Source organism: Plenodomus lingam (assembly GCF_022343315.1).
Source record: "Plenodomus lingam strain CAN1 chromosome Unknown contig_11, whole genome shotgun sequence".
Classification (NCBI taxonomy): domain Eukaryota; kingdom Fungi; phylum Ascomycota; class Dothideomycetes; order Pleosporales; family Leptosphaeriaceae; genus Plenodomus; species Plenodomus lingam.
Window position 1 is genome coordinate 544802 of NW_027093929.1, and position 24755 is coordinate 569556.

Genomic DNA, 24755 nt, shown 5'->3' on the forward strand with positions numbered 1-24755 from the left:
ATCATGAGAACTGAACTCCACTTCCTCTGTTCCCACCTCGCCTCAACCTCAACCTGCCCCAATCTCAATAGTCCTCGATTCCCCCAGGATCAGAAAAACGCTCCTTCGCACGAGTCTCAGCAGAATACAAACTAGGATGCCGAGCACGATGCACATCGCGCTCAACCTGATTCACAACATCCAAATGGCGCTGCAACTCCGCAGTCGCAATCGAGTTACGCGCAATGGCCTGCTCCGCCTCCTTGTACTCACGGCTATCGAGGCCGGCCTCTGCGAGTAGGATCTTGCGTTCTTTGTCGCGGGCTGCGTAGTCGTTTGTTAGGTAGGCAGAGTACGTGTTCGGTGCCTCTTCGCTGGTGCGAGGGCGGCGTGGGAGAGGCTCGAGTGGGATGCTGGGTGCGCCGTATTCGAGGAAGGAGCGAGGTTGGTGCTGGTGTTGGTGCTGGAAGGATGGCTCATATGTGGTTTGGGAGTATTTGCTTGGGGAGTAAGAGAATGGGCGCGGGTTGATGGCATTGGGGTGAAGATTGAAGAATCGATCATCGTCTGAGATTGCACGAGCAGAGGGCTCCGCCGCTTTGCCTTTTCCAAACTTTGTGAAGCGCACTTTGAGACCGTCCCAGAAGGGGTTTGCAGGAAGGGAAGGGGGGCGTTGTGCGTGCTGGGGAAGACGACCTTCGAGTGTTGCGAGGGTGTGTTCACGCGCAGACTCGCGGCCCACGGCATTTGCGCCTGGATCGGCGTTGAAGTCGCGAGAAGGAATTATAGTATCGTAGTCGTTATTGCTATTCCCATCGTTAGCATGGTACGGCAAAACTGTTGGACCTGTGGAACCAACACCCTCACCCATACCCATACCGCTATTGTAGGACTCCCGTTGCCGAACCATATCTGGCGTGATACACTTCTTCTCGCCATTCTTCCACAGCCCCAACTCTTCTTTCAGTTCTTTACACCGACCACACCCGAATTTAAATCCAAAACGCCCACCGATGCAGCATTTAGACCATACGGTGTAGGTGAAGAGAATGACGAGGAGTAGCGCAACACAGGATATCGCAATGAACATTGGCGTCAGCGAGCTAATGTCAAATGCTTCACCTTTAGCCAAATTTTGAGAGGGTGAAGCAGATGGTGCTGGGATGGCGGTGGAAGAAGCGGTTATGCTGGGTGTGGCTGAGGGGGGAACGAAGGGTGTGGCGATGGGGAAGTCGGGGTTGGGGGTGGGGGATGGGTAGACTGTGCTGTAGTCTGTTATGGTGATTACCACGATGGAGGGGAAAGGATTAGGGGCCATGGTTGAGATACTTTGAGAGAGTATCTTCTTGCTAGGTTTTGGCAGCGTGAATGGCCTTGGGTTTGAAGAGAAGAATGGTTTGTTTGTTTCGCTCCTCCGTCGTGGATTCGGGTTTGCTGAATGCGAGAAATCATTCAAGGGTAAGAAGAGGATAGTTGATATAACAGATACGAGCCTACAATGTGGAGTAATTTGGTATATTGTGAGGGGGTAATGTGTTGACACAATGTAGTTATGTACGACTCTAATGGTATCTCGTCCAAGTGTACAATCTGTGAAGCTTTCACTGCGATGCGCACACACAATGCCAAACAGTTGTGACAGCCATCATCATGGCCGTGATCCAAGAAAACATCGTATTAGTTTGAAACATGCCACTTGTAAATTTATCCTGCGTCGCTGTATTGCTGTAAGTTGAAGTGATCGATTTGGTGAAGTTAAACTCAATCCACACTTAAATCCGGCCACGGTAACTGGGCGATAGAGTGCATCTAGATCCGTTTAACTCGAAATTCTAATCTACTAGAAAAATATCTATAGATAAATCCTCACAATTAGAGCGCACCTACTTGCGGCGCGACATTTGCCCTACAGCCATACCACCATCATCATCGTGCAACAAACGCAAAGGCCTGTTGCTCATCCGCATCATATCTACAACACCGTCTTACGCCGACGTCAGTTTACCCTTGCCTTTTCCTTCATAGGCAACTTGGAAAGGCTCCTCACCAGAGGTCATAGTCACTGTCCAATCCACCGCATCCAAATTGAGACATGGTGGCGGAATACGTGGGTGTGAGGAGCTTTCATGCGCACCCTCTTCTATACAGTAATCCTTGCCACGAGGTTCTCGTTCGTGTTGAACGGCGTCTATACCCGCTTGCAGACTGTTCATAGATGTGGGCCGTTGTACGAGGCGAATGGTGGGAGGAAGTTGCGCCAAGTCCTCACGCGTGGGTACGCGGTTGCGCCCGAGATTTGGGGCAATCCAAATACCGCCCATATCATCTGGTCTATTCATAGAACCTACGTACCGCGTTTTAGTCCTGTTCCTCTATTTGCCTCTTCATCATGACTTTCTAGCTCATGGTGCTCAGCACGCTCAGTCGTCATGGCGGCAAGACGTGTGGATGCACGTATCCGGGGTATACCGCTTCTATATAGCCATATCGCTACGAGAAAGAGGCCAACGACGCCAACTATAACACCAGCAAGTATGTCGGTATATTAATTAGTGCCAGTTTTGGAGTGTGTGGGCTGGGTTGTGCAGTTTAGTGAAGCGTCATAGATGGTAGGAGAGAGTTCTGTGGGAAATACAGTAAAGAAGCCAGTGGGAATAATAGTGGCTCCTATGGTTGAGGGGGAGAATGACGTGCTTGTCGGACTATTGACCTGTTGAGGGTCGAGAGATGGAAGATATGGCATGTTGAGGGCGTGTGGTGAGCTGAAAGTGCTATAAATGTCGCGAAATGAATTGAATGCTCTAGTGTAAGACGTGCTAGGTCGAGTAGTGAGTATCTCCTTACAATTTCCGAACTGGTATGGGTGAGCAGGGGAAGCATTTAAAATGCCATTAGATCGCTATGTTTGGGTCCTGTAACTGGACTGCGTTGTGTGAATGTTCAGTGTGAGAAGGGCGCGCGAGCGCACGCGATAGTATCGACGTTGGCCATGCACAACGAAGGATTCTGAAATAGCAGAGAAAGCTGTGAAAGAACATAGATTGTGGTCCTGATGGATGCTATATCACAACATCGAGATATATTAAGCACGCATGTCGTGCCATCATTGGCGTCAAGTGTAGTGAGAGGATAGCTGCTGCATCGTCGGTTTAAAGCGAGGCGCTGGAGACGATTCGCAGCAGCCTCGATGAACCCATACATTCTGCACCTGGCACTGGGACGCGAGAATAGCAGGAGTTGCATCTTGAAGTCGTAATTGCCGATTATGTTCGTGAGGCACAGAATCTCAGGCGCTTGAAGAGAGTGCCTCGTAAGTGTGGTTGATGGTCAGGCTTGAATTTAATGTGAGGTTATATAGGCGGACAGCAAAAGGCAAGAGCGACGACGGCTTGCAGCTTGATAGGGAACCAATGACCGGCCATGTGATTCAAACTTCGCAGGTAAAGACGGACGTCGCGCATGGAAGGGATCAACTAACATTCCGAGCGAACGCGGTGGTTCACTACTACCATGGTAGATGGATCACATGCGTATATAGGCCTGGCCCGATGCCCAGCAACAGGTCTAAAGGTGAAGCAGAATTGACATTTGGGTATCATGAAAGCTGTACTAAAAGACGACAGTGCCTGTAAGCAGTGAGATTGCCGGCCAGACAGCAAGTGGCGGAAAGAAAAAGTTCTGATGCTGCTTACTGCAAGCACCCATCATACATCTCCCGTACTGATCTCACCATCCAGGCGCGTTCCATTCTCCTTCCCTCTCCCTTTCGCTTTCTTTTGGTTGTTGTTTGGACTAGCCGCACTGCTAACGGCTCTCTTTCTTCTTCCAACCGTGGCGCTCGCAGTCGACGAAGGCGTGTCATCTCTTCTGCCGCTGGCCAAGTCTTCTGGTAAGAAGATGCCACTACCAGCAGCTTCTTGAACCAAGGACAAGTAGAATTCCTGCACGGCAAGCTGACCAGCACTCGCATCTTGGGATGCGCCGCCCTCTTCTGAGAAGGATGTGTCTGCTAGTGTGTCAGGCGCAACTAGTTTGAGACGCTCAGTACTGAGATGGAAGCTGCTACATGAAATCTTCGAGATTTGCACCTTGGGATGTGAGATGTCCAGGGCGAGGTGCTTCTTCAGATAACTGGATAGAGCCGCTGTGAAGGGCCGGGTTTGTGACTGCTGCATTGACATGCCTCTACTGACAAAGCCTGGGACATCAGTGCTTGCAATGGATATATCAATGTGCTTTAGTATGTTTGTCGTAGTCGGAAAGGCTAGTTGTATTTGTAGCGACCGTATCACGTCTGGTATGGTCTGGGTTGAGGATGGCGAGGACAGGTGTTTGAAGTAGGTCTCGAGGCTAGATGTAATGAAGGGCGACGGTAGTTTCAAGGGTGCAATGTGTGCATCAAAGGTAGTGCGAAGGTAATTGAGGAAGATGTCGCGTATGGAGCCTGGCATCCTCACCAGCAGAAGGGGGAGCGATGTAAAGCCATCCGGTGAAGCAGTCAGGCCAGGATCGCGCAGGAGGAGCGCATTATACGACTGCTTCTCGTAGTCGAGGCTCACGTGGACTCCACGCGCCTTCTCTGGACCCCAACCCACAGAGAGCTGCGAAGCATCTGGGTCGATCGAGTGCCGGTATCGGTCAATCCAGGCATCCTCGTCGCCAATGGGATCCCAGCTGCAATCCTCCAGCGGGCCCAGCCTTGCGGTCTCCTCTGCGCTGGCAAAGTCGACCTGCACGCCACGCACATTGTCGCCTTTTAGCTGGTCTCCAAGTTGCTTCGCATGGCTTCGCAGGACGCGTTCGGTTAGCAGCGGAGTGTCGCCGTGAAGCAGGGGCGAGAGGCGATAGAGACTGTACGTCTTGTTGTAGAGCGGATAGGGTGGGATGTCGGCCATAACGTCGTCTATCTCTCTCTCTCTCTCTCTTTTCCAGCACCGTGTCAGGGCTCAGATCACGCGTATGGCTGTGCTGGGTGGCGCATTCTAGCAGATGCCAGTGCTTTTATATTCTTTATTTTTTTTTTGAGGTGGGGGCGACTAGAGTGCCACAGTGAGGCTATGCGGCCAGCGGTAGCCGGGAAGGCAGGTGTGGGCGTTGTGGGCGTTGTGGGCGAAGTGGTCTTGTAACTAACAGTGTATGCTGAAGTGGAGCCCCCGTTGTTGTTGTTGTTGGTGTTGGTGTTTGCTTGTTGTTTGACTGCTTGACTGCTTGAGGGCCGCCCTGCCAAGCAAATATGACCTAACAGCATCAACAGCCCCGCGCTAGACAAAGTGCCATCGAGAAACTTCTGTGAAGTTCTGTCAAGCCAAAAGCCAGCCTCATCCGAATTAAAAAAAAAGTGGACAGGCTATATTGCAATCCTCTCTCAAGCACGGCGACCAAGCCACACATACACCACCACTACCACCACCACCACATATTGTTCTTTTGCGAAAAAGAAAACCACCACCCGCTTTTCCCCCGCGCAAGCACTCTTACCTGCTGCGACCGCACTCTCTTTTACCCCGCTACCCAATAAACAACACACAACATGTCTGTCGTGGGCGTTGACTTGGGCACGCTCAACAGCGTCATTGCTGTTGCGCGTAACCGTGGCGTCGATGTGGTAAGTGCAAACCCTTTGGCTTTCAAGTCCTTTTGGACCGGCCCATTTTCGAGCATACTGACCCGAACGCTGTGCAGATTGCAAACGAAGTCTCTAACCGCGCAACGCCGTAAGTGTACACCTTTTCACGGCCATGTCACTACAAGTGAGCATAGTTAACCCCTCACCGTCTAGATCGCTGGTCGGCTTCGGTCCCAAGAGCAGATATATCGGCGAGGCCGCAAAGAACCAGGAAATCTCCAACCTCAAGAACACCGTCTCGTCCTTCGTCCGCCTCGCCGGCCGCTCCCTCAGCGACCCCGATGTCCAGGTTGAGCAGGACTTTGTCTCGGCCCCCCTCGTCGACATGAACGGCCAGGTCGGCGCCGAGGTCACATACCTGGGCAAGAAGGAGCAGTTCACAGCGACCCAGATCACCGCCATGTTCCTCACCCGGATGAAGGCCACGGCGTCTGCTGAGCTCAAATTGCCCGTCTCCGATGTCGTCCTCAGCTGCCCCGTGTGGTACACAGATGCCCAGCGCCGTGCCATCCTCGACGCTGCCGACATCGCCGGCCTCAAGTGCCTGAGGCTGATCAACGACAACACAGCGGTTGCCCTCGGCTACGGCATCACAAAGCTCGACCTCCCAGCGCCAGAGGAGAAGCCTAGGCGGGTAGTCTTCGTCAATATCGGCCACAGCAACTATACTGCGACGGTCGTCGAGTTCAAGAAGGGCGAGTTGGCCGTCAAGTCGAGTGCCTGGGATCGCCACTTCGGTGGCCGCTACATCGACAAAGCCCTCATCGAACACTTCGCCAAGGAATTCCAGGAGAAGTACAAGGTCAACGTCATGGAGAATGGCAAGGCACGCTTCCGTCTGGCCGCCAGTGTCGAGAAGCTGAAGAAGGTTCTCTCCGCTAACAATGCCGCGCCCATCAACGTCGAGTCCATCATGAACGATATCGATGTACGCGGCATGCTCAAGCGTGAGGAGCTTGAAGAGTTGATGGCCCCCCTCCTTGAGCGTGCCACTGCTCCCATTGAGCAAGCCCTCGCTGAGGCCAAACTCACTCCTGCTGACATTGATGCCATCGAGATGGTGGGTGGCTGCACGCGTGTGCCTGCCATCAAGGCCCGCATCCAGGAATACTTCGGCAAGCCCCTCTCCTTCACACTCAACCAGGACGAGGCTGTTGCTCGCGGATGCGCCTTTAGCTGCGCTATCCTCTCCCCCGTGTTCCGTGTCCGTGACTTTTCTGTACACGACATGGTCGTCTACCCTGTCGAGTTCACCTGGGAAAAATCCGAGGACATCCCAGACGAGGATACCAATCTTACTGTTTTCAACAAGGGCAACGTCATGCCCTCCACAAAGATTCTAACCTTTTACAGAAAACACCCCTTCGACCTCGAGGCCAGGTATGCGAAGCCAGAGCAACTCCCAGGCAAGGCGAATCCTTGGATCGGTAGGTTTTCGGTCAAGGGTGTCAAGGAGGACCCCAAAGGCGACTTCATGATCTGCAAGCTCAAGGCTCGCCTGAACATTCACGGCGTGCTCAACGTCGAGTCTGGGTACTACGTGGAGGAAGTCGAGGTCGAGGAGCCTATCCCTGAGCCCCCACAAGATGAGAAGAAAGAGGGTGACGTACGTAATTCCAGTTTTCTCAGTGATTTGAGCAAAGGCCGAATCAGCCCCCCTGCGGAGCCTGCGGCGAAGCGACACAAGTCTGATGAATCTGTACCTCTTGCGCGTCCACCTGCTTCAGCCTCTACAACCGATGAACTAACACATCTTACGCAGGCAATGGACGTCGACAAGGATGCCCCCAAGGAGCCACCGAAGACACGCAAGGTTAAGAAGCAGCAGAGAAAGGGCGACCTACCGCTGTCCGCAGGGACCGCATCGCTCGATGAGACCAGCAAGCAGACAGCTGCTGAGCGCGAGAACTCCATGATCATGGAAGACAAGCTCGTCGCCGACACTGAGAACGAGAAGAACAATCTTGAAAGCATGATCTACGAGCTCAAGGACAAGATCCTCGACGTCTACGCCGACTTCGCCAGCGATGACGAGAAGGCCAAACTCAACGCCAAACTTGAGCAGATCGAGGTAAGATCAATCAAACGTGTCAAGAAACGATCATATACTGACGAACAACTAGGAATGGTTATACGATGACGGTGACGATGCTACCAAGGCACAGTACGTCGCCAAGAAGGAGGATATACGCTCAATTGCCGGCCCCATCATCCAGCGCTACAACGACAAGATCGAGGCAGAGCGGCAAGCCATCATGGAGAAGCAGCAGAAGGAGCACGCCGCAAAGCAAGCTGAGCTCGAACGCGCCAAGCGGGAAGCTGAAGCTAAGAAGGCTGAGAACGCACCCCCAGCCGCTGACCAAAAGGACACTGAGATGGCCGATGCCGAGGCGCAAAAACCCGATGGCGTTGAGGAGGCTTAGAGTTATGTATCCCCTTGTTTCACACAGACGAACCGACACTTGAGGTCCTTCCAGCATCTAAAACCATGGCGTCACATGCGGGAATAGAATATGGAACAACTGAGCTCACGACTGGGTTTTGTGTGAAAAATAAAAGCATTTGAAAGGGAGCGTTGGTACATGTTTGGGAAACTAGCGCACTTTGGGATGGGGAGGTCATGGATTTTTTTTTCAAGTATCTTGTGAGAGAGTTGTGGAGAAGGACATGACATGGTTAATGCGATGATGGTTTTATGATAGACTACTACGCCACCCCACATAGATGACATGAGATTTTGTTTTATATTCTGCCGAGGTATAGGCAATTTTCTAATCTGCTAATCTTCAAGCATCAAGTTTGCAGAAAAGTATGATATGAAAGGGTATGAATAGGTTTGGGTGGCATGATGTATCTTCTGTTCAGTTCAACAAGGGATAACATGTAATTTTTCCATATACTTACAGACTATGAAGAAGGATTAATGATGAAAGAAGATGAAGTAAAAGCCCCGACTACCAATCTCCTTTACACATTCTGCTCATTGACGAACAGACCTGCCATGCCCATACCCGTTCCGATACACATGCTCGTCAACAGAATCTTCTTCTTCTGCCTCCTGCACTCACTCAAGCCCGTGACAATTTGCCTTGCACCCGTGCATCCGAGCGGGTGACCGAGCGCAATAGCGCCACCCCTCACATTGAGCTTCGCGTGGTCAATCTTGAGCGTCTCGAGGCAGTAGACAGCCATGCTGGCAAAGGCCTCGTTAATCTCAATCAGGTCGATTTCGTCGAGGCTTAGGTTGAACTGGGAGAGGAGCTTGGGGATGGCGACGGAAGGGCCGATGCCCATGATGCGTGGGGGCAGGCCGGCGACTGTGGCACCGACAAACTTTGCGAGAATGGGTTGGCCGAGTTTTTGGGCCATGGAGCGCTTCATGAGAAGGACGGCGGCACAGCCGTCTGTGAGTTGGGACGAGTTTCCGGCGTGGGAGCGGTCGCCGTGGGGGAGGAAGGCGGGCTTGAGTTTTTGGAGACTCTCAAAGGTGGTGCCTGGGCGGATTCCCTCGTCGCGGGTGAGGGTGACATTCTTGACTTCGCCAGTCTTGGGGTCCTTGACGGCGGTGGTGATGGGAACAATTTCGTCGTCGAACCAGCCCGCTTTTTGCGCGGCTTCGGCCCGGCGGTAGGATTCAGCGGCGAACCTGTCCTGGCGTTCGCGGGAGATGTTGAACTCTTTCGCCACGTTCTCCGAGGTCTGACCCATGGGCTGCATGCAGTCGTTGCCTTCTGGGTGCTCGAGGATCTCGTCGACAAAGGGGCGTTCCAGCCGGTCTCCGCCTACAGTCATGCTCTCTGCGCCAATGGCTAGACCACACTGGATAGCGCCTACGGAGATCTGATTGGCAATGTCTTGCACGGCCTTGAGCCCTGATGAGCAGAACCGGTTGACCGATGAGCCGGATGTGGTGTTGGGGAAGCCGGCGGCAAGCATAGCGGCGCGGACATAGTATGCGGCCTTTGGATCGCTGACGTTGCCGCAGCAGATGTCTTCTACGAGGGCCGGGTCAAGGTTGGCCCTGGCAACGACCTGCTTGAGTGTCTTGACGAGCAGGCCATCGAGCGTCGTGTCCTTGAAGCCGCCCTTGTGTGCCCTGGTGAGGGGTGTGCGGATAGCAAGCGTGATGACTATATCGTCGGCATTTTTGGTGGTGCTACAGCTGTTGTCAGCAACAAAATTCCCCCCATGGGCAATCGTTGCGGGTCCATCTGCACGTGCAGCGTTCCCGAGGCGGTGACTTGAACTTACATGGCCGACAATCCGCTCGTCGAGGGCGTCATTTGGTTGACAATGGACTTTAGGCGGTCAGTCATCTTGGCGGTATGTATATCTATGTGTGATGAAATTGAGGTGAAGCGGTGGGTGGCGGGTGGTTATACGTGAAGACGTGAATGTCGAGTGCGGAGAGTGGTTTTAAGCTGAGGTTGTGGGGGGCGACCTGGCTGCGACGCGTGGGCCGAGGCTCTCGGAGCCATTCACGGCCAAGTCACGTTGCTCGGCTCACAGTTCCTGGCCTAGGTAGTCGGCTCTTTTGTCTGCGATCAGCTCATTGCCAACTCCATGCTGGTTGCTTGCTTCGGCCGACGCGAACATGCATGAAGACGGCCATCGAAAAATGGAGTTTTGCGCCAAAGAAACGGCCAAGGATCAACTCCAGTACCGATCACAATTGTACAGTACTCTACGGGCAGAAGAGGAACGCTCTCGAGCGCGGCGATGAACTGACTGAGAAAAGACCAGATACAGGGCTGCGATAGCAAGAATCCCGTACGGTAGCTATCACACGAATCGTTTCTATGGACAAGATGCGCCACTGGCAATGCGCTTGCAGCAGAATGTCCTCATGTACACTCATCTTCACAACCCCATTGGGCATACTCATCTTATAGAGGCATGCCTACTACGACGCCGAGTTGTCTCTACATAGGAGCAGGCCTCCATGGCCTTCAATCCCCTTTACATGGATACAAACCTCGTGATGTTCATATGGTATTGTCCAGCAGCGGCTAAATGCGCAAAGAAGGCGATAAGAGTGAGGGCAATCAGTTTTGCATATATGGTAGAGGGTATAGGGGCTTATAGTAGGGTCAGATGGATGAGTAGGTAGTTGTTGACAGTTGTGTACCAACGTGGCACAGTGTATGGTGATGTGACCTAGGTAGTTATATACAATGAGGAGGGCTTATGCGTAGCATAGATGTGGAGTGGTCAGATCCTGTAAAGTACACATGGGTAATGTAATATTTCAACATGCAGGTGTAGAAGGGTGCAAAGACGTCGCCTACTATAATCTAGGGTTAGTATAATAATAAGATGGACTATTTCTTATAATTACTGCGAAAACACTTGTATGCAGTATTTAAAGGTCCATGTGGACTAGTATCTTTACTCTATAGTATAACATACCACATCTATAATTCAGAATCACACTGCACTACACATCTACCTACCACAATGAAAAGACTTGGGATGTTGTACCAATTGATCATACTACATGATGAGTACAAGTCACTACGATAGGAGAGGAAGATTGGGAGAATAGACTTTCTAGCTCTTTTACCCGTTGTTCTTGCCTGTTGTTGGTTTTGCTACTACGTTGGGGAGTGTGTCTCGGGCCTCGGCACGCAGACATGCACGGTGTTTCGGCCGACCTCTCGGGCGACCTTACGGGGGGTTGGAGGAGCATCGGCTCCGTCCCTTCTCCACAAACCAAGGCTTCCCCCCACAACCATCACCTCGACTTGCACCCCCACATCCTCTTCCCATACCCTACACAGCGCTGGCCGAAAATGAAAAAAAAAATATGTGATCCAGACTTGAGCAATACCAACGTTTTCCATTGTGGAATTCTTTGCATCATTTTTCGCAGCATGAAACCTGGGGATATTATTTTGGACATCCAATTGACGGAGAACAAAAATCAGAGTCCCAATTTCGCTGATGCGGCGTAGGCAAGACATTGTTTGGAGCTGGTGAGGATGGTTGATATCTCATTTTTCTAGACGTCGCTAGAACATGCCATGTTTAGTGAATGATGTGCTCAGACTACAAAGTATAGTTGAGCATTGCCCAAGGCCGCTGAGACAATGAGACAGTTGCGGATTCCATGGGAAAAAATATCCTAGGGCCTACCCTGGATAAGACCAATCATTCAGCTCTTCTTGAAAAAGTGGTTTTGCCTAAGATACGGGATCCCTTGGGTGGCTGCACTCGATCAGTTTCGCAATGATGGGTTTGAAATACGATGTCGACCAGTAATGGGATGCTGTGGCACTTGAATTGGAGTCCAGCAACTGGATCATGTACGCAAAATGGACTAACCAATAAGCCTCGAGGTAGATGCCAGCGCTATATATAAGCGGCGAGTATGAAAAGACTTTAGCGTCATGGCGTGGCCTCTTCCGCCGCCGAGGCTTTGGTCGCACTTGGGGGGTAGTTGATCAGCCCACAGCAATGACTCGTCCATGTCAAGTGGTGTTGCGCAACCTTCATAATGCCATTGCTCTGTGTAGCCGCGGGATAGAATTACCGTCTGCCAAGGTGAATGGTCTGACGGTACCCTAACAGAGACATTGGGTATGTATACCTGGCTAGGCATATGTACTGTGTACACATGCGCCAAATTCGGGCCTAAGCCAAGAGCAATATTAGAACCTATACATAGGTACCTGGTATACGAGTTCAGTTGGATGGCATCTTGCTGTTAGGTATTCGAAATTGCTGCGTCCCAATGTTGAAAGGATAAATAATCGCTGATGTGGCTTATACAAGCGTAAATTGCACCATTGGGCAGGATATGTGATGAAATCAGTCGTGAAATTGTTCATGAATCCTGGGAGATGGATCTTGGCTGAGACGACACAGTTTTTGGGCTGAGAACATGCGGCGAGTTTTGGTACGCGATTGCCGTTCAAGAGGATAGGAATGCGGAGGGATACAATATACGGAAGTTTGCTGTTCAGTCAGAGATCATCTTCCCAACATCATGCAGGGCGGAATCAATGGCTTCGTATCGAGTCCTCGGCGAAGGAGGCGGTCGAATGAGAGCGCTCGTGTGGATGCAGAAGATCCTGGGTATCACGACCATGCACCAATAAACGATCTGTCATGCTCGACTTTGTTCGTACATCTCGTGTCCCTTGAAAGGTTGGGGAGGTCGCAAAGGGCAGGTAGGTGTAATAGTAAGAAGGGAGGTGGTCATACCATAGATACCGAGAAGTAATACCCGTAAGTACCTACTTACCTGCCTACTACCCAGCGACACCCACACACGGGCCTGTCAATGGGAGCAAGGTTGGATGAGCAATGGTGCGGCACAGTGAGAGCGGACAAGCAGTCTGCTTTCGGTATTGCATCCTTGGGGGAGAGACAAGGCAAGGTCGGGGTTGATTGGTGGGGCTATACTAGTGCATTTTCCACGTCCGTGCGGATTACGGGGTCATGGCACATGCACTGCAAACCCAGACCAGGCCAGATAATGTGCCGCCTTCGGAGAGAGACAAGAGACGGAGAGAGGGAGAGAAGAACCTGGGTCCCGGGTGCGACACCAACGACGATGACAACAACAACAACGACAACAACCGCACCATGCTTCCCGACAGCCTGGAATGGTTGTGCTTCCTTGCTAGAAAGCTCAAACGATCTTAGCAGGATCCACGGGGGACGGGAGGGGAGATCTTCTGGCACCGAGTTGAGGCTGAGGGCCAAAGCAGGGCCAACGTCTTCAGATCGGGCGTTTGCCCAGGAAGACCCTCAGTAGCTTGTCGTAGCCAAGTCCAGCTTGGTAGGACCATTGGGAGCACACCCAGCGCCTCCCAGTCGGTTGCAGCCCGCCGTCCGCAAGCTTGTGCTGCTAACGAGCCAAGGTCATGACAGGGCAGGGAAGTAGCTCCGCTGGTCCTTGTAGAGCTCGGTGTATCGTGGCCGAGACGAGGTTGGAAAAGAACGGTGGCCGCGTGGAGACTACGGCAGTGGAGCTGGAGAAGCTGGGGATGAAGGCTCGGCGGGGCCGGATGAAATGTCATCTGTTGTGCGGGGACGGTCTTAGCACCTGGACAGTGCTGCTGCTCGCCAACCCGCTGATAGGTTGCCATGGAGCGGCACAAAAGTCTACCGCCGTCAAGTGGCGCAAATTCATCGCAGTAAACGCCGAGCCATTGCAATCACAGTCGAGGCACCGTCCCATCCGTCAGAGCGCTACCGTCCCTTTGGGCAGTCTATCCGCTACTAATGCGCGCTCGACCATCTGGAATACCTGGGAACGAGGTGATTGTGACCCCAGACTCGCACGCCTTGAGATCGGCCTCTCTCCGACTGCCCAGCTAGGCCCTGTGACCGGTCGCATGGGAAAATGGATACTACACATCCCAGACCGTGGCAGACACGGTAATCTGTCCAGGTACAGGTCTGCCGGGCGTTGGAGCCGTGCCCCTGTGCTCTTTATAAGCTGGAGCCTTTCCAGTTGCTCGCCTTTTGATTTCCACAGGTACTCTTTCCCTGCCATCCTCACCTTACTCCACACGTTGGACATCTAGATCGACATCAGCAATCATGGGTCACGAGCCCGTCGATATCAAGACCGATGGCGTTGACCAACACATCGAGAAGGGCATTTCGCCAGTCGAAGATGCCGCCGCCCTCGATGAGAAGGCGCTGGCTGCGCAGTACAAGCTGGCTGCCATGGACGCAGAGACTGCTGAGCATGACATGGGTGTGATCCAGGCTGTCAAGGCGTATCCCATGGCCGCCTTCTGGGCTTTCATCATGTCTTGCACCATTGTAAGCTCTTCCCTTTCTTCTTTGATGTTTGCTTTGGCTCGACGACGACGAATGATCACTGACACCATTTTCAGATCATGGAATCCTACTGTGTCTTCTTGATGGGTAACTTCATTGCTCTTCCCGCATTCGCAAATGATTACGGTGTTCTCGACACCAACACCAACAAGAATGTCATTGTAGCTAGTTGGCAATCTGCTCTTCAAATGGGTGGGCCAGTGGGCGCCATTATCGGTGTTATGCTTGCCGGTCCCCTTACCAGCCGTATTGGATACCGATGGGCCACAATCACCGGACTGATGCTTTTGAACGCCTTCATCTTCATCTTCTATTTCGCCAAGTCGCTGCCCGTCATGTTTGTCGCCCAGCTTCTCGAGGGCATTCCATGGGGAATCTTCATTGCCAACGCCCCAGCCTACTGCAGTGAGATTACGCCAATCCAGCTGCGTGCTCCTGCCACTCAGATGTTGCAAATGTTCTGGGCTATTGGTGCTATTATCGTCGGTGGCGTCACCTACCACTACAACAAGATCAACGACCCAATTGCCTATAGGTGCGCTCTTCTCTTCATTTGCACGCGGGTCCAATATGCTAATAGAGATAACTAGGATTCCCATTGCTCTCCAATGGATGTTCCCAACCCCACTGGCTATTCTTCTCTTCATTGCCCCCGAGTCGCCTTGGTGGTTGGTCCGTAAGGGACGTCTTGAAGAAGCAGAACACGCAGTTGGACGCCTGGGACGCAAAGAGACTCTTAACACTAGCGAGGCTGTTGCCATGATGCGCCGTACCATCGATCTCGAGAAATCCATCAAAGAGCCCAACCACATCGAATTGTTCAAGGGCACTGACCTCTACCGCACTGCCATTGTCTGTGGTGTTTATGCGGCACAAAATCTTACTGGTAACCTGATTGCTAACCAGGCCGTCTACTTCTTCGAGCGTAAGTTCCCGCCATTGCTACAGCGGATAAAATCTGTATGCTAATATAACTACAGAGGCTGGTATGTCGACGGATACTGCCTTTGCCCTGGGTCTCATCACATCCGCTCTCCAGTGGATCTTTGTCATGCTTTCCTGGATTCTCACCTCGTACCTCGGCCGACGTACCATTTACGTTTGGGGTTCTCTCATCAACGTCGGCTTCCTGATTGCCCTCGGTATCGCAGGCTCTGTCGGCACTTCGACTGCAGCCTCCTTGGCGCAAGCCTCCCTGGGTCTCATCGTTTCCGTCTTGTTCACCTTGGGACCTGCGCCCGCTTCGTGGGTCATTATTGGAGAGACATCTGCTATTCGTCTGCGACCTCTGACCACAGGTGTCGGACGTGCATGCTACTACATGGTCAACATCCCATGTATTTTCCTCGCGAGTTACATGCTCAACCCCAAGGTTCGTTGCCCCTTGTCTCGATAAACTTGCAGGACATGCTTGCTAACAGAATTCTAGGAGGCCAATCTCGGTGGCAAGTGCGGTTACGTCTGGGGTGGAACCGGTTTCTTCTGCTTCGTCGTCGCCTACTTCTACCTGCCTGAGATGAAGAACCGCTCCTACCGTGAAATCGACATTTTGTTCAAGCGCAAGGTCCCAGCCCGCCAATGGACCAAGACCGTTGTCGAACTTGATGCCGACGAGTGAACATGGCCCCCGTATGTGGCTTCTTTACACGATGAACCATAATGCAAAACTGGAGCGAACACCCCTCGTTCCAATGAAAAGCTTGGCTTCGTTGTTAATGAAAATTTCACGCGAAAGTGGTCGTAGCAGGCATTTTTATACCAATCAATGCTCTTTGTACATATATACATTCTTTTGGTCATGGAACCAGATACTGCAAAATCCACACAAGCATTCATCCAGCCCCAAGATTTTGCACATCGCACCCATCTTCCTCTAATAATCCATCTATTCCGCACGAAAGTCAAACAAAAAGACCGAAAAAGCACGCAACTGCTCTATTAATCAAGCCTGAAACATCTATCCCATTAACTTCCCCTAGCCTAGGCAAGGCAAGATAACATGGCGTCAGAAGCAAGCATCATCCTAGTGTTCAAGTCTAAGAATATCCGGGATGTCGTACATGTGTACGTGCATGTGAAAGTAGAGGAGGAAAGTGAATTCAGCGTGGAAAACGGAAGCTAGCGCAGTACGTGTGGGGACTTTGTCCTGCACCTAGTATCTAAAGCAAGGGAGATGCATAAACAGCATAAAGATAGCTAGCAGACGTAAAAAAAAAACTCTAGCCTATGAGACTGCATAGAATAAGAGGCGAAGTGCTACACTGCAGCTATAATAGATAAAGATCGCAGCATGGAAAGATGCAAAAAGATGCAAAAAGAATTGAAGCCCGATGCGGGGGTCTAGGAAACTGTTAGAAGAGTGATTCGAACGGGGGAACTGAGGGGATTACTAACCGAACCCGCAACCTTGAGATTGGATGGATCAATCGTTCTTGGGGAACGAAGACTCTAAGAGTCTCACGCTCTACCGATTGAGCTAACCAGGCAGTTCATGTTATTGATGGAGAATTTGGTAAATCTCAAATACATATCTTGCTATTAGTAGTGAAAATTGCACACGAAAAGATTTTTCTCTACTGACACCACGCTAGTGTCACTGTGCTTGGGCCCAGAACCACTCATCTTGTGCACTAAAGGTTGTGCTAGCTAGGATTATTGCTGCTGTGTGGAAAGATGGGGAAATACAATGTGAGTCAATCCAACACAAGTGACGGATGGATTTGCAGGTGTCGCTACAATGAACGTGCTGGTATGATGCGATAGGCAATTTATAATGAACGACCTCTAAAAGAAAGATCTACTTAATGTAAGAATTGTGAGGCAATTTAGATATAGGAAAGAACATGGTAAGCACATGGGAATTTCGAAATTGGAGCTTCTAAGAGCCCTGGTGCAGTTTTGCTGTACTGTGAATTTGGGGCATGAATTCTATAAGATTTTTTTGGGGATGTGATTTATTGTGTCCTGACTTTTTATATACATCAAGGTTCTTGCTAGCCAACCTGATTTGTTCTCTATCCTACAATTGGACTTGGAAGCTATATAAGCCCTTGAATATAGCACCGCCTATTTTGTCAAAACATCGTGGTACAGTACACTTATCCGCTCTAAGTGTTTTGTGGAGTAATCTTGCCCTACTACAGCCCTGCCATGAAGATCATGGATTATTTAGGCTCATTGCATTGTATGTACGATCGAAATGTGGAGCGACTACTGCCACGCGGTCTAGGCTAGCTATGAGGCTGATTCGACAAATTTATTTGTCTCGGGCTGTGCTAGGTATATTTTGCTAGTTACATATGGGCGAGGTTCCATGTAGGTGAAGTTCGAGGGAAATTTCTGACCTTGGCAATATGGCTCGCCAGTTGCGAGGCAGACTGGAGGTGAACTCTGCGAAGGAACGGTTTCCCTGGTAGGAAGTGTGAAGTGAAAGTACGAGGGTATTTATTTGCATAAGGGAAATATAACAGTTTCATAGGGGCTTATGTTAGGTAGTGGATCCACGGAGTGGAAAATATCTTCACGTCTTCTCGTCGGCACGTCGTGGCGCATCATGTTTTGTGACGATACTGATGTTAAGCATAGTGTTTTTGGAACGAAGAGATGGAACGAAGAGAAAGTTATAAGAGTACCGGTAACCTGTGGTCTTTTTTCTAGCCTTGGAAGGAAGCTAATATATTTTTCCAATAAATTCCACATTACGAAGAGTTGGCATCTGATTTGTGTTAAATTCCACTGCCTGCATACCGAGGCCGAAGAGAGGACTTTGTTATACTTATAGAATAATAGAAACACGAGGCTTATTCAATAGACTAGATGGTGCATTACATCTATTTACCAGTGTCATGGTTCAGAATGAACAACGTTTCATGTCCTAAATAATATGTACCAACGCCACTATTGTCATCACAGAAGTATATTGAAACACTAAACTTAGACACTCGCGTATAGGCGTCTACTTCAAACTAACCCAACAGGATATTCTTTCAATCTAGCTTTCAATCACATGCCTATACCATCACCCTCACCCGTGATCTTGCCAACACCACCCCTACCGGTATCCTTTACCGAAAGCTTGACCTCCCAATCGCGTTGGTCGCCATTCGCCTAACCGCGGCCAGGCAGACACCAAGGCTCAAACGACTGAAGATCCTTCTCCATCTCCTTGTCATATTAGTGTCCTTCTTTTCTGCAGGTCCCCCGCTGCACTCGGCTCACTCGTTCCGTACTATGCTTCCGGGGTAATCAGACGATGGCTTTGTTGGTTGCGGTGGCGTATAGCGTGCAGGAATGCAGGTGCAATGGCTATGTGCTGTGTACTCGGATCCGACGGTCTGTTTGGCTAGAGAAGTGATGGCATATGGGTTTCTATATTGTTGCTATTTTGAGATGTATTGTATTGCTTTCGTTGTCTGGATGAGCGGACGGCTAGCTTTGCTTGAGACCTGACACGCTAAAACAGAGGCAAGTGATTTAGATGCCATGAGGTTCATCGTGGTTTTGGCAACAGTGACGAAAGGGATCCGATGCTCTACTGTCGTCATCCTCATTACAGAGTCATAGCAACTCGCAAATGAAGTATGTGTATTCGGGCACCCTTCAATTCAACGATAGCATTATGGTTCAAGAATAACGAACCTTGAGCTTCCCATGGATTTTTTTCAAAAATAGCAATGACGCCAAACAAACAATCTACATATTACACACAATATCACTCCAATTCTCGCTTCCCGCACCCCAGAACAACCCCCCTCCACAACGTATACGCGTCCACCACCCCTACCGGCAATCACCGACTAGGCATACTCTAGGCAGCAACATACGCGGCCTCCAAAGTTAACGCCAATCCCTCCAAAATGGATATAGCCAATCTGCATGCGACGCGTACAGGTACCTGACCATTTCGACGGGTTCCGTGTCGCGGTAAGCGATCCATCTACATCTACGCAATGCAAGGGCATGTGGGACCGGGATGCAAATCAGGCCTGAATGAAATACCATGTACTGTGTAGGTCAAAGTTAGGTACCATAGTGTCGTGGCAATGGTAATGGTGCTGTTGTTAGCGCAGTCGCAAAACCCTCCAATGCGAAGCGAGAACCGGGTTGGAACTACCGGTACCTACTTACCGGTACCGCAGATGATCTCAAGGTTAGTTTCAGACCAAATATGGACGGCCACCTTGAAACACAGGCAGGCAACTGTTCCAGAAGGAAATTGGAGATTGTGGTTGGCGGGTGAATACGGGTAGTTCTGAGGCTGTGCAAGATGTGTGGTACTGTTAGGTTACCTCCATTTCGGGTAAGACTTCGCTAAATTGCGTTGTCAACAAGGCAACCAGCCAGGGCCGAACATTCAAGATGGGAAAAAGCATGTTATGACGGTGTTACTGATGATGGTATTACTTCACTGTCATCTCAAAGATCTTTGTCGGCTGTTTTGCCGTTTGCTTGGTTACAAAGTCTAATGTTGGAACAACATCGATGCTGCCTTGTATGAAGGTGTAAGACGACCTGGGATGCCAAGTCATAACGTACTATAGCATATAGTGCACAGCCTCAATAGTGATAGGCAGGATTATGTGGGTACCGCGGATCGTGGTATGTCGGCGGCGTCGAGTGCGTTGGGTGGTGCTGGTATTGACTTGATGACCTAGAGCGAGGCATGCTAGAGGCTGATTGATTAGGCATGGTATAATTTGGTCGGGCCGTGGAGGCTGTGTAGGATGGGCTATAGGCCATCAGTGTTTGTTCAGTGGCTGGATAATTATCGCTGTAGAAAGGAGTCTGCAAGGTGTCGGTGACCGGTGACTGCGTGTACATGGGCATTGTCGACTGCATTGCAGATGTTGTCCAGTGTGATGACGAGGTTGTATGAGAAGCGTTTGAGCCTAGTGTAGGTGGCTGGGCCAAAGCATACTGCGGCACCGTGGTCGTCGTGTGATACAAGTCCGGAGCGGTCATCGCGATGGGCATGTTGTAGGCTTGACCAGTCGACCAGGTCGCATATGCTTCGTTGTCCATGCTCGACCATGAATGGCGACTTCGTGACGATGTGGCGTGTGCAGGTGCCGATAGTAGATCGGTGTACATACTTGGTGCAGACGAGAGGTAATCATCATCTTCGGGGTAGCTTGATATTGCGGGTGTGCTAGATTCGGACGGTGAGCTCGCCACATCTGGGAGACGTATGCCTTGGTTTTGGTACCGTCGTACTAGAACTGTGTAGCTGGGTTGAAGTCAGAGAGGACTTGAACATCGTGCAAGGTAACTGACCGGTTCTTGATACAATTCTTAGATCGCCCAGGGAAGTGTTCTCGCTGTATGTCTTTCCAGTGTCGACCAAGACGTTGAGTTGCTTCGAGGAGAGTCCTATCCTAGGGCCATATAATCAGCCAATTTCCATACAGACAGCCTATTTGATCGAAAGAAACAAACCTCAGTCTCAAGCCACTCGCTGCGGTCCAAGTCTGGGTCGAGAGACTGTTGCCATCGTTTCGCACATTCTGAAGATTTTCAGTTACATGATTTCGTTTTCTACGATCCTAGATTCTTACGGTCTGCACTCCTGGATGTAACACTGTTCGCGACCAGTGTCCATCTTTGCAACATGTCAGTTAAGCCAACTGGAGGAATTGTGATGCTCACTTCTGCCCATGCTGCTTCACAGCCTTGATAAGCAAATCATCTTCACTTCTGGCCCACTGCCCTTTCTTGAGCCCTCCAGCGACGGAGTTATGCCACCTCTTTCGACAGTCCTTGTTCGTACGGCCGGGGAGTTGATCAGCGACGCGACACCTAGAGAAAATGTCAAAATTTTATGCTAGGAATAAGGAAGAAATCAGATTACCAGTCCCTAATGTCGCCGTTGATCGCTGCAGTTTCGGTCAGCCAGCCATCTTCAAATTCGAAAATTACATGTCGTCCAGGCACTTCTGGCGATTAAGAACAATGAAAAGTGTGGGGGAATCGGTTATGGCGTACATTGGGCTTCGACTTGTTCACGAAGTATGCGGTCTTCTGATAGTGTCCATTTTCGAGGTTGGCGATTTGATGAGTCCATCGGTGAAAACAAACGTCTGGCATGCGTCTGTTATTCGGCGCAGTGTACACTAATTTTAGATAATACTTACTGCAGAGGATAAGCTCACGATATTATATATGAACAAGTCTACGATCGGATGAAGGTAGTTATAGATTTAGACGAAGATGATGGTTGTCAAAGGAAGTATAGTACTAGACCAATGCAGGAATAACGGGACGTAAAAAAGTAACAAGAAGTGCAAACATACAGGCGCAGATGCATGCCTGACTTTAAAGCGCAAGTCAGCCTGAGAGAGACAATCACTTGGCTCTATTACTTACTTGCGACTAGTTGTGTATAGAAGTCCGTTCGCTTTTTGGTTAGCCAGGGCTTGAAGAGCAGCTGTAGTGCCCTTGCCTCGTTAGGCCATCCATTGTACGGACGAAGCGGAGAAAAATAACAGTGACCAACTTCTCTCATGCATGTCAACAGGCTTTGCGACCTGATGCGTGAGTCAAGCACTGATGTGTCGTATGACGGGCCGTTGATGGTGGTTCACAGCCCCAATGTTGATACAAGCTAGGTAAAGCCCCTGCAACTTTCTGGTAGGGCTGCATGGACCACACACACCGCTAGAGCAGTAGGTAGAAGACCATATCCTAAAAACGAGCATAAGCTTATCCAGGTGCATGGTATGCCAAAGAGCTCTCTAGGAATTCGAGAACACATGTTTCTAGGTTTCCATAGCTCATGGCCAACTGGCTGAGAACAGGTTTGCTGGTATCTACACCTCCGCACAACCTGTTTGAATACGGTGTATGCTGCTCGAAACCGGTAAGTATACTGATCAGTCTACGACTTCGTCTGCAGAAAGCATTGAGATAGTTGAAGGTACCCTGACAAGAGCGGCGTGACGTGTCCCGCATGCAACACGAAGAATGATAGAGCTTCCAGCCATTGTGATGACGATGGCCGTCGTTCGTTGAGCTGATTAAGGACCGCCTTGTGGCTATCGCTAGTGAACACATTCTACGCGTCTTTTGTGCGGATAGGCACTGTTTCCGAATGTGGTGCATGATGGCTAAATGGACCCGTCAAGAGATCGATCTGATCTGTAAGAACTTGATATAAGTAAGCAAATGGACGAAGAACGCCTACGTCACTCGACGAGATCTATGCACCCGGCTCCCCCAGTAAGCTATCCTGTTGGACAGATAAGCAACCCAATATCAAGTGATTGTCAGTATGCTCGCATAACCGAAGGTACTGTGAGCTATCACGGTTATTAAGATCGGGCACCAGAACCAGAATATTGCTAAGGAGGCGATTTTGTGAATTTCGTTCGATTGGTACAGAATGCGAGAAGTCAGCTTTGTGAGGATGGAACGCGTGGGGTGGATGATAGAAGGATGATGGAACCACAGGGGTTAGTGAACCAGAGTGAAAGTGATTGTGTATTGATCGCCATATCCGGTAAATTCCACTTAGCTAATCCCGGAAAGGCGGTACCCTATCCCATCCCCATAAAAGTAGGCAGCATGACATACTGGCAAACGCAAGCAGTGAATCTGTCGCTAGTAACCATAGCTATCAAGGTTACGAATAATCCAGAACAAACGTGGATAGATTTTGCGACATGCATCACATGCCCAGAGCCAAGTTATGGCGAAGTTTGTCCTATAGCTAGAGTACACCTACAGCGTTACAAGGTTGTGAGAGGCGGATGGTTCGGCGTACCGATGTTCTAGATATCGGCATCGCTCACTATGCTTACAGTGAAAGTTCGTCTTCATTGGCCGTCACTCGTGGGACTACCACAACGATCCACCGCTCTTTACTATATGATGTGATTGAAGGCACCCTGTGTAACGTTTGACGTGATGAAACCACGCCGGTAAACAGGCCAATACCCCAAGAGTACAGCATGGTCATGCAGTACATGTGTCTATACCTACATATAGCGATGAGACAATTTGATTGTACGGTGACGCACTCTCATCAACGGTCGCTTACATCTCCGTGGTCCGATGCTATGTCAGACGCCACCCCGTGGAGTATAACATGTCATCTAGGATTCCAGAGGATGAGTGGACCACCGTGTCCTGGAACTGTTCGCCACGGATCGAGGCAGGGCAGCAAAAGGGCGTCAAGGACCGATGCGCGGGAATCCAGCTTCTCAGATACTGCACTTCAATCTTACTGCTCGATGGTACCCGTACAGCTATGCTTGGTAGCTTCGGCTGTCTGCAAGTGGCGATTGATTACAAATCCTGGTGTGGTATTTTGCAGTAGAGCCCATGGACTCCCATTGAATTCAAGTCTTCCCCATGAGTCGCTGAGCTTTTGCAAGCAGAACTGTACTCTCGCGGCCGAGTTTGCGCTGCCCGTTCGGCCCTTCTCTCGCCTTGGCCATGGTCTTCCTAAAGCGCTCTCTTTCTGCTTGTTTTCGCGCACGTTCTTTTTCTGCGGCATCTCTTGCTGCCTGACGCGCCTCGGCCTCCTCTTTCTTCTTCTGCGCCAACTCGGCCTCCCTTTGGAAGGGCATGGGACGTGGTCGTCTCTGCCTACGCTCAGTGTGTTGCTTTGATTCTTCCTCTGGGTCGGCTTCTTCGAGCAGTTTCACTCGGTCAGGATGAGGCTCAAGCGTAGGCTCTGGCATAGGCTCGGTAGGCTCCTCGTGACGATCATCGTTATGTTGTTCACGTTCATAGACAGATTTGCGAGGCGTTGTGGTTTCGGTCTCTTGGCGAGCCTTGAGTTTCGCGTATTCTTTTTTGACTTTGGCCTTGTGGATGAGATCCTTTTTGATCTTTTGCACTGACCCCAAGATCAGCATGATGCGTAGATGTATACCGTCGGCGTAGCTAACTAACCCTTGCGTCTATGTGTGCCATCTGGCAGATTTGCCGGTCCAATCTGGAATCCCTTTTTGATTTTCTTCGCAGATGACTTCGCCTCGTCCTCGCGTGGGCGTTTGGCAGCAGCAGCCATGTTCGCAGCGTTTGTGTTGGGCGAAATGGTCGTGTGCGTCGCTACAGGAAAAAAAAAGTTGGCATGTAGCAGAAGCAGCTGGGCAGCAAAAGAGAAGCCAGCCTTGGCGCGAGCGGAGAAGGTCACGGGCCAGTCATATCGCTGGGAGGGCCGCGGCTAAAGAGTGGCGCTTGTAGGTTGCTCTTTCCCTGCATGAATGACAGCATGACCACATCAATTCATTCATTACAGTTCATTTCATTCCCTCTCTGTGATTGCGACCACTCTTTGCTCTACTCTCTACTCTCTGCTCTACTCTCTGCTCTCTACTCTCTGCTCTACTCTCTACTCTCTACTCTC

The 24755-nt window shown here is 50.6% G+C and overlaps 10 protein-coding genes across 10 annotated transcripts; 4 read left to right on the plus strand and 6 right to left on the minus strand.

Annotated features, from left to right (window-relative positions):
* Nucleotides 1-64: 64 nt before the first annotated feature.
* Nucleotides 65-1949, minus strand: IAQ61_000597 (uncharacterized protein; the record flags this gene model as incomplete). The annotated part of the gene is made up of 2 exons (XM_066094745.1): nucleotides 65-1472; nucleotides 1867-1949. 2 exons carry the CDS (start codon nucleotides 1947-1949, stop codon nucleotides 65-67), a joined length of 1491 nt encoding a protein of 496 aa, XP_065955053.1.
* A 15-nt stretch (nucleotides 1950-1964) lies between these two features.
* Nucleotides 1965-2300, minus strand: IAQ61_000598 (uncharacterized protein; the record flags this gene model as incomplete). Its single annotated transcript, XM_066094746.1, has 1 exon — nucleotides 1965-2300. One exon carries the CDS (start codon nucleotides 2298-2300, stop codon nucleotides 1965-1967), a length of 336 nt encoding a protein of 111 aa, XP_065955054.1.
* Nucleotides 2301-3683: 1383 nt separating this feature from the next.
* Nucleotides 3684-4874, minus strand: IAQ61_000599 (uncharacterized protein; the record flags this gene model as incomplete). Its single annotated transcript, XM_066094747.1, has 1 exon — nucleotides 3684-4874. The coding sequence occupies one exon, from the start codon at nucleotides 4872-4874 to the stop codon at nucleotides 3684-3686; it is 1191 nt and encodes a 396-aa protein (XP_065955055.1).
* Nucleotides 4875-5509: 635 nt separating this feature from the next.
* Nucleotides 5510-8028, plus strand: HSP88 (Heat shock protein hsp88; the record flags this gene model as incomplete). Its single annotated transcript, XM_003842716.2, has 4 exons — nucleotides 5510-5584; nucleotides 5662-5693; nucleotides 5759-7676; nucleotides 7729-8028. The coding sequence occupies 4 exons, from the start codon at nucleotides 5510-5512 to the stop codon at nucleotides 8026-8028; spliced, it is 2325 nt and encodes a 774-aa protein (XP_003842764.2).
* A 544-nt stretch (nucleotides 8029-8572) lies between these two features.
* Nucleotides 8573-9921, minus strand: IAQ61_000601 (uncharacterized protein; the record flags this gene model as incomplete). Its single annotated transcript, XM_003842715.2, has 2 exons — nucleotides 8573-9761; nucleotides 9857-9921. 2 exons carry the CDS (start codon nucleotides 9919-9921, stop codon nucleotides 8573-8575), a joined length of 1254 nt encoding a protein of 417 aa, XP_003842763.1.
* A 4237-nt stretch (nucleotides 9922-14158) lies between these two features.
* IAQ61_000602 (uncharacterized protein) lies at nucleotides 14159-16022 on the plus strand (the record flags this gene model as incomplete). Its single annotated transcript, XM_003842712.2, has 5 exons — nucleotides 14159-14386; nucleotides 14461-14939; nucleotides 14995-15329; nucleotides 15385-15776; nucleotides 15834-16022. The coding sequence occupies 5 exons, from the start codon at nucleotides 14159-14161 to the stop codon at nucleotides 16020-16022; spliced, it is 1623 nt and encodes a 540-aa protein (XP_003842760.2).
* Nucleotides 16023-19960: 3938 nt separating this feature from the next.
* IAQ61_000604 (uncharacterized protein) lies at nucleotides 19961-21002 on the minus strand (the record flags this gene model as incomplete). The annotated part of the gene is made up of 2 exons (XM_066094748.1): nucleotides 19961-20630; nucleotides 20959-21002. The coding sequence occupies 2 exons, from the start codon at nucleotides 21000-21002 to the stop codon at nucleotides 19961-19963; spliced, it is 714 nt and encodes a 237-aa protein (XP_065955056.1).
* A 1832-nt stretch (nucleotides 21003-22834) lies between these two features.
* Nucleotides 22835-23173, plus strand: IAQ61_000605 (uncharacterized protein; the record flags this gene model as incomplete). Its single annotated transcript, XM_066094749.1, has 1 exon — nucleotides 22835-23173. The coding sequence occupies one exon, from the start codon at nucleotides 22835-22837 to the stop codon at nucleotides 23171-23173; it is 339 nt and encodes a 112-aa protein (XP_065955057.1).
* A 313-nt stretch (nucleotides 23174-23486) lies between these two features.
* On the plus strand, nucleotides 23487-23717 carry IAQ61_000606 (uncharacterized protein; the record flags this gene model as incomplete). Its single annotated transcript, XM_066094750.1, has 1 exon — nucleotides 23487-23717. One exon carries the CDS (start codon nucleotides 23487-23489, stop codon nucleotides 23715-23717), a length of 231 nt encoding a protein of 76 aa, XP_065955058.1.
* A 22-nt stretch (nucleotides 23718-23739) lies between these two features.
* On the minus strand, nucleotides 23740-24572 carry IAQ61_000607 (uncharacterized protein; the record flags this gene model as incomplete). The annotated part of the gene is made up of 2 exons (XM_003842710.2): nucleotides 23740-24242; nucleotides 24299-24572. Coding segments are annotated over 2 exons (777 nt in total), but the record flags the coding sequence as incomplete, so codon positions are not given.
* Nucleotides 24573-24755: the final 183 nt, after the last annotated feature.